This window comes from Brachionichthys hirsutus, chromosome 9 (genome assembly GCF_040956055.1).
Source record: "Brachionichthys hirsutus isolate HB-005 chromosome 9, CSIRO-AGI_Bhir_v1, whole genome shotgun sequence".
In the NCBI taxonomy this organism is placed as follows: Eukaryota; Metazoa; Chordata; class Actinopteri; order Lophiiformes; family Brachionichthyidae; genus Brachionichthys; species Brachionichthys hirsutus.
In genome coordinates, this window is record NC_090905.1 from 931,545 (window position 1) to 940,000 (window position 8,456).

The 8,456-nt window shown below is 41.4% G+C and overlaps 1 protein-coding gene across 1 annotated transcript in view; it reads left to right on the forward strand.

Moving 5' to 3' along the window:
* The first annotated feature begins 675 nt into the window (after positions 1-675).
* Positions 676-8,456, forward strand: part of commd2 (COMM domain containing 2) — an 8,407-nt gene continuing 626 nt past the window's right edge. The window contains exons 1-6 of the mRNA XM_068743410.1: positions 676-1,053; positions 3,476-3,553; positions 5,968-6,050; positions 7,460-7,534; positions 7,613-7,711; positions 8,190-8,456. The exon at positions 8,190-8,456 is cut by the window's right edge and continues 626 nt beyond it. Of these exons, the coding sequence (XP_068599511.1) occupies positions 987-1,053; positions 3,476-3,553; positions 5,968-6,050; positions 7,460-7,534; positions 7,613-7,711; positions 8,190-8,390 (603 nt within the window). The 5' untranslated portion in view covers positions 676-986 and the 3' untranslated portion in view covers positions 8,391-8,456. The remainder of the gene's footprint in view (positions 1,054-3,475; positions 3,554-5,967; positions 6,051-7,459; positions 7,535-7,612; positions 7,712-8,189) is intronic.

Genomic DNA, 8,456 nt, shown 5'->3' on the forward strand with positions numbered 1-8,456 from the left:
ACCTGAAACGGGAAGTATCAGTTCCACTGACCTGGTTCCGCTGGACTCCATCAAAGCTTCTCTTAAATGGGCTACTGGGGGTGCTGCTCCTCATCCTGCCCGCCCCAGTAGCCGGTTCACCCTGGAAGTCCGGGCCCCAGGGGGCCAACGGAGCAGCGGAAGACACCTTGTTGTCCCCGTGAGCCCGATCTGTTGCACACTTAAAACAAAACAAGTGGACTAGAAGCTGCTCGGAACAGGCTGCTGATCAAACCGATGGATGCAGGAAGGAATGGCTTCTGGAGTCTGTCTGCTGTCTGTCCTGCAGCGTGGTGCCGACGACCGGAAGCAGCAGCCTGCGTCCGGAGGACGGGACAGAGAGCTCCGTAAAGTTACAAAGACTTTTTATACTTTTATGCGTTAGACACAAACGGCTCTGGGGCGGCTGTGGCTCGGCTAGTGATCAGTAAATCAGTGGTTCCAATCCCAGCTCTGACTGTCTGCATGTCGAAGTGTCCTTGGGCAAGGCACTGAACCCCAAACTGCTCCCGGTGGGTCTGGCAGCAGTCGCCCACTGGAGGCTGAATGTAAAGCTTTGAGCACCGCTGTGGTGGAAAAAGCCCTATATAAGAGCATTTACCTGTATGTAGTTATGTATTAATATATCTAGGTATGTAAATAGACATTAATCCGGCACACGTGAACAGGTTCATCTAGTTTACGTTATTTGTTATGGGAAATATAGTTTCGGTTTTCGTACAATATTACGCTATAAATTATGTTCGAGAATCGAGGTTCCACTATATATATATGTGTGTACATACATATATCTTTATTTCATATATATTGGGTACTCTGTCAAGCGTCTTCCATGAAACTTGGACAAGTCCAGTTGATTCTTAAATTTTTGCTCTTCGTGATTTTAAATAAAGTTTTTCTTTAAAAAACCCCACGTGAAGTTCCGGTCCGCATCGGTTTCCGGTTTGCTGGCCGTCCCGGAGTCGAAGATGCTGCTTGTTCTGTCTGAGGAGCATAAGGAACACCTGGCCTTCCTGCCGAGAGTTGAACCAGCAGGTAAAGTTCGTCACACCGCTTTGATGACGTCAGAGGCCTGGCGGGACACGGACGGACGCAGAGAACACTGAGCGGAGAGGACGTCCATGTCCCGCCGGCGGCGGTCCAACCCGTTTCAAAGGAGCCTTCTGGTCCCTTTGAAACGCGGGACGGTCTGTGTTCGAATAGCCGCATCTGAAAGAGCGTAACAATCAATCAATCTATCAATCAAATCTTTATTTGCAGACACAATGGTTCCGTTTCTACTAAATATACCGGAAATAGTCGAAGAAGAAGCCGGAGCGACTTCCGATGTAAACAAAGCATGGCTCCGCCCCTTTCCGCTCGAAACGTCAGCGTTTCCTCCTTTCATGTCTCCGGTAACGTGTTTGTCTCAGATACCGACCGGTTCTGACTTTCGCTCGCTCTGCTTCAACTAGCTTCCGGGAGTAGCATTAGCGCGTTTAGCTGACGTCACAGACATGCGCAGGAAGGACGGCTTCATGCGCCCTGATCGGATCATCAATCGGTATAAACCACCCCTTTCGATCAGAATAGAATCTTGATCGGGTCAGACTAATCCGATTTGGGTGTGTACATGCAGCATTTTTATTCCGATCAGGCTTTTAATCTGATTAAACGCACCTATTGTGTTAACCAATAAAAAGCCATGAAATGTGGTAAATGTAACTTACCGTTGAATTGCGGTGACATACTATACTATACTGTACTATAATGCTATACTATACTGTACTATAATACTATACTGTACTATAATGCTATACTATACTGTACTATAATACTATACTGTACTATAATGCTATACTATACTGTACTATAATGCTATACTATACTGTACTATAATACTATACTGTACTATAATGCTATACTATACTGTACTATAATACTATACTGTACTATAATACTATACTGTACTATAATACTATACTGTACTATAATGCTATACTATACTGTACTATAATACTATACTGTACTATAATGCTATACTATACTGTACTATAATACTATACTGTACTATAATACTATACTGTACTATAATGCTATACTGTACTATAATACTATACTGTACTATAATGCTATACTGTACTATAATGCAGGTTCACAGGAAGAACCGTCAATTATCAATTACCGTATTGGCCCGAATATAACACGGTGTTTTTTGCATTGAAATTAGGCTGAAAAAGTCGGGTCGTGTTATATTCGGGGGGTAGACATTATACCCATTCTGGACACTAGAGGGCGCCAGATATCGTTACAACTAATGGTGAACTGAACTCCCCAGGCCAAAGCGAACGCCTATCATTATTTTATTGCGATGTTTTTCCTTATTCATATGTGGTGAGATGTGTCTGTGTGGATGTGTGTGTGTGTGTGTGTGTGTGTGTGTGTGTGTGTGTGTGTGTGTGTGTGTGTGTGTGTGTGTGTGTGTGTGTGTGTGTGTGTGTGTGTGTGTGTGTGCACGCGTCCAGCTGGGGCGTGTCCCGCCGGAGCGAGCGAGTGTGTGTGAGAGATAAAGAGGGAGAGCGCAGAGCAGCAACAGAGAGAACTCTGAGACAGAGATATGCGAGCGATAGGAGGAAACTGAGTTTTGTTTAACGGTGCAAGTAAAATAAAGCAGCTTCAGTGATTCAGCACGTCTGGCCGGCGTCCATCTTGCATTGCTGCGCTTCAGCCTTCGTCCCCAGCGTGGTCTGGAAGTTAACCCCGGAGGCGCTGGAGAACAACGATCTCCCCAGTTAGACTTCACTTTGATGGTTCATGCAGTTATTGCAATTTTGTTGTTTTATCGGTAGATTGGTTTATTTACATTTTAAAAACCGGAAGCCATTCATTTACAAATGTGATTGCACTTTAGTTCACATATTTAAATGTTCAGATATTAAGATGTGAGACAGTTTTTGCATGATTTGAATGTGGCAAAATAACATGCTTTTTCTCTCGAATTTATTGTTATAATCATTTGTTTCAGATGTACTGTAATTATTTTCTGTATAAAAATTGAAATTGGTGTTCAAAAAGTATTTTCTCAAACTTGAGTCTTGAAAAAGAGGGGGTCGTATTATATCCGGGGTCGTGTTATATTCGGGCCAATACGGTATTACACTATAAAGTAACTTTTGTGTTTGATCCACGTCTGTCAGTTCAATACATGACTTTGATTTACTGATGAATTGTGTGTAGAAATATATCCCAAATATATTCCATACGCCTTAAATGAATGAGTGAAAACATTTGTGGAGTTTCTGAAGCAGCCCTCGACATCTGGTGGTTCCGGTCGTCTCCTTTAAAGTCTCCTTTAAACAGCAGAACCAGCCAAGATGGACGGCTTCTTGGGACACATGGGACACATTGATGTGTTTTGTCTTTAATCAATCAAACATCTGTGTCCCCCCCGTGCCCCCCCCCCCCCCCCCCCCCATAGTGGTTGGAGAATTTGGTCGTATAGCGCTGGAGTTCTTGAGGAGAGGAACCAACCCGAAGATCTACGAGGGAGCAGCCAGTAAGCCTGGACCAGCAGAGTGTTTAGGTTTATTACAATGAGTTTGTGTTGTTATTGTTCTATTGAACCTATAGATTTGTGTTGTTCTATTGAACCTATAGATTTGTGTTGTTGTTCTATTGAACCTATAGCTTTGTGTTGTTGTTCTATTGAACCTATAGATTTGTGTTGTTATTGTTCTATTGAACCTATAGATTTGTGTTGTTGTTCTATTGAACCTATAGCTTCATGTTGTTCTATTGAACCTATAGATTTGTGTTGTTATTGTTCTATTGAACCTATAGCTTTGTGTTGTTCTATTGAACCTATAGATTTGTGTTGTTATTGTTCTATTGAACCTATAACTTCGTGTTGTTCTATTGAACCTATAGATTTGTGTTGTGGTTCTATTGAACCTATAGATTTGTGTTGTTCTATTTAACCTATAGATTTGTGTTGTTATTGTTCTATTTAACCTATAGCTTTGTGTTATTCTATTGAACCTATAGATTTGTGTTGTTCTATTTAACCTATAGATTTTTGTTGTTATTGTTCTATTTAACCTATAGATTTTTGTTGTTATTGTTCTATTGAACCTATAGATTAGTGTTGTTTTATTGAACCTATAGATTTGTGTTGTTGTTCTATTGAACCTATATATTTGTCATTGTTCTATTGAACCTATAGATTTGTGTTGTTCTATTGAACCTATAGATTAGTGTCATTGTTCTATTGAACCTATAGATTAGTGTTGTTGTTCTATTGAACCTATAGATTTGTGTTGTTGTTGTTCTTTTTAACCTATATATTTGTCATTGTTCTATTGAACCTATAGATTTGTGTTGTTATTGTTCTATTGAACCTATAGCTTTGTGTTGTTCTATTGAACCTATAGCTTTGTGTTGTTCTATTGAACCTATAGATTTGTGTTGTTATTGTTCTATTGAACCTATAACTTCGTGTTGTTCTATTGAACCTATAGCTTCGTGTTGTTCTATTGAACCTATAGATTTGTGTTGTGGTTCTATTGAACCTATAGATTTGTGTTGTTCTATTTAACCTACAGATTTGTGTTGTTATTGTTCTATTTAACCTATAGCTTTGTGTTATTCTATTGAACCTATAGATTTGTGTTGTTCTATTTAACCTATAGATTTTTGTTGTTATTGTTCTATTTAACCTATAGATTTTTGTTGTTATTGTTCAATTGAACCTATAGATTAGTGTTGTTCTATTGAACCTATAGATTTGTGTTGTTGTTCTATTGAACCTATAGATTAGTGTCATTGTTCTATTGAACCTATAGATTAGTGTTGTTGTTCTATTGAACCTATAGATTAGTGTCATTGTTCTATTGAACCTATAGATTAGTGTTGTTGTTCTATTGAACCTATAGATTTGTGTTGTTGTTCTTTTTAACCTATATATTTGTCATTGTTCTATTGAACCTATAGATTTGTGTTGTTCTATTGAACCTATAGATTAGTGTCATTGTTCTATTGAACCTATAGATTAGTGTTGTTGTTCTATTGAACCTATAGATTTGTGTTGTTGTTGTTCTTTTTAACCTATATATTTGTCATTGTTCTATTGAACCTATAGATTTGTGTTGTTATTGTTCTATTGAACCTATAGCTTTGTGTTGTTCTATTGAACCTATAGCTTTGTGTTGTTCTATTGAACCTATAGATTTGTGTTGTTATTGTTCTATTGAACCTATAACTTCGTGTTGTTCTATTGAACCTATAGCTTCGTGTTGTTCTATTGAACCTATAGATTTGTGTTGTGGTTCTATTGAACCTATAGATTTGTGTTGTTCTATTTAACCTACAGATTTGTGTTGTTATTGTTCTATTTAACCTATAGCTTTGTGTTATTCTATTGAACCTATAGATTTGTGTTGTTCTATTTAACCTATAGATTTTTGTTGTTATTGTTCTATTTAACCTATAGATTTTTGTTGTTATTGTTCTATTGAACCTATAGATTAGTGTTGTTCTATTGAACCTATAGATTTGTGTTGTTGTTCTATTGAACCTATAGATTTGTGTTGTTGTTCTATTGAACCTATAGATTAGTGTCATTGTTCTATTGAACCTATAGATTAGTGTTGTTGTTCTATTGAACCTATAGATTTTTGTTGTTGTTGTTCTTTTTAACATATATATTTGTCATTGTTCTATTGAACCTATAGATTTGTGTTGTTCTATTGAACCTATAGATTTGTGTTGTTGTTCTATTGAACCTATAGATTTGTGTTGTTCTATTGAACCTATAGATTTGTGTTGTTCTATTGAACCTATAGATTTGTGTTGTTGTTCTATTGAACCTATAGATTTGTGTTGTTCTATTGAACCTATAGATTTGTGTTGTTCTATTGAACCTATAGATTTGTGTTGAACAGACACCCATAATAATCCACTTCCTCTCTGCAGAGAAACTGAGCGTTCCTGTGGAAAAGGTGCAGCATGGCGTGGAAGGTCTGATGTTCCTGATGACGGAGAGCTCCAAATACATGGTGACTGTCACTGTGACACATCTGTGTGTGTCGCGTGCAAACTGATCCCACACTCGCCTAAATGTTCTTTAAAATGAAAAAGTAACTTTGGAAAATAATTCTTATTTCCGTGAATATTGTTTGCCCCCTTTTGAAGCTACTCCGTGTTCCAAGCGGAACATTATAAGACCTGTCAGAGATTGAGGAAAACATATTCGTACGAGTTAGCACATGCTAATGGGGGCCATCTTCCACAGCAAGCGCCGCTATAGCCTCCTGAGTCTTCCCATGGTCTTTACATTGCAACGGGAAAGAGCATACATTTTGGGCCGACTCAATGCGCTCAAACGCACTAAAATGGGAGTCTCCCTGAATGTGGGCGCCAAAACAACATCAGACGGGGGACTCTGAGAACATAATTATAATAATAATAATAATGCTTGATTTTATATAGCGCTTTTCTGGACACCCAAAGACGCTTCAACTGTGCATTATTCATTCACACCATACCTGGTGGTGGTGAGCTACTAGCCACAGCCACCCTGGGGCAGACTGACACACCTCGTGCTTGAACTTCCAGCTGGCGCAGCCTCCATCTCCTCCTCTGACTATGAAGACGAGCGAGACGCACTTTCATCCTAGCCTAGTCTTTAGACTCTGCGCTAGGTGGAGACAGGCATTCGCGGACGCTGTTCCTCCTCTCTGTCTCCAGATGCTGCCTCAGGCTCTTTGGCCAGGCACTGAGCACCAGGGTGCCACCGCAAAAAAAAACAGCTTCTCTGACAACTGGCTCCATGTCCACCAACGTTTCGTCAATTAGAGCTTTTCAGGAGCTTTTTTGAGTGCTCAGTATGAAAGTGACAGGCTATCTGTTCTAAGTCATCCTTTCTACAGGAATGAAAGAGCTCGAGGGAGGGTGTGGCCAGGACTGGCTCGAGGTCAAACATGATTTTCACCCGTCTCTCGCTCGCAACTAACCAACACGATGTTAAACAACAACAACAACAACAACTTGCATATGGAATCCGGAATTCATGGACGAACCCCCAATCATGTGAAGCTCCCTCTTTGGCTTGTGGGGGAAGATGGGGAACAAGCATAAACCAGATTGTACTGCGTAGAAAAAAAGTTGTTTATTAACATAAATGTGGTAAAAAAAGAGGAACAAAGAGACGGGGCCAACAGGTGCTGCTCAAATCAAAGGCCTGAATAAAAGAACAGAAGACATGCTCTAAGGTGGCAAGCTCTGAGGACACGCCTGAGAATATCTCTCAAAACGAACAAAAATGCTGCAATCCCAACTAAAACCAGTAGGGGGGGGTCAGCACCCCTACACCTAGTGTATCTAAAACGGCTAACGTCCTTCCGTGTGCTTGGTGTCCCGCAGGACGGCTAATGTTGGACGGTCTCTGTTCTGTGTGTGACTTTAGCTCTCTGAAGTGGACTTCCTGGACTCCCTGCTGGTTCTGGGATTTGCTGAGGAGCTTAACCAAATCCTTTTGCAGGTGACCTTTGACCTCTTTGGCAGCATGTGCGTTCACTCGGTGGTAATATTGGACTCTGACGGAGCGTCTCTGTTGCAGCTGTACCTGCAGCACCACGGCCCCCTCCGCGGCATCCTGAGCCAGCTGCCCCCCCACCTGCCTGCTTACCACAGCCTGGAATGGAGGCTGGACGTCCAGGTGTGGGGAAACGCTGCATTTACACCAGTTAGGCCATAAATACGACACCAAATCTAAAATCCTAACTGGATCTACACCGTCACCACGGTGATCTGGATCAGCACCAGAAGGTTCTAGATTGTTCTTGGTATCTTTATACACCAACATCAAAAGTAAACGTGAATCAGAGCTGATGTAGTTTTAACTGATTCCTGAATCCATAAATGGGTTTTATTTAGGGATGTCCAGATCCGGTGTCTTCGACCCAGAGTCCGAGTCATTTGATCTGAACTATTCCGGAGGAGGGTGACGCGCCGTCTGGGTGTAGTTGTGATTTTAAAGTTAACCAGGCGGTTTCTCTATTCAGTCCATTCGTTAAAATGTGGACGTTCAGGCCAGCGGTCTGGTTCATACATCCATCGTTACAGACGTTCTTTCAGCCGTTTGAGGAACCTTCTGATCGATTTCTCCCCCCCCCCCCCCCCCCTTGTCCTGCCAGTTGGCCAGCCGTTCCCTCCGGCAGCAGGTCGTCCCGATGCTGATGATGCATCTGCTCCTCACAGAGGCAGGCGAGGGCAGAACCAGCAGGCTGTTCCAAACGGACCCCGGCACCCTGCTGCACCTCATCGCTGCACTGGAGGGCGCTCTCGCTGCAATGAGGACCAGCCACGCACGGCGTATATTACGTAACCTCAAATAAGCCCCCCCCCCCCGGGCCATTTCGTGTATGACTTGTCTATTTCTTACCACCTGTTAAAAGTCCTCC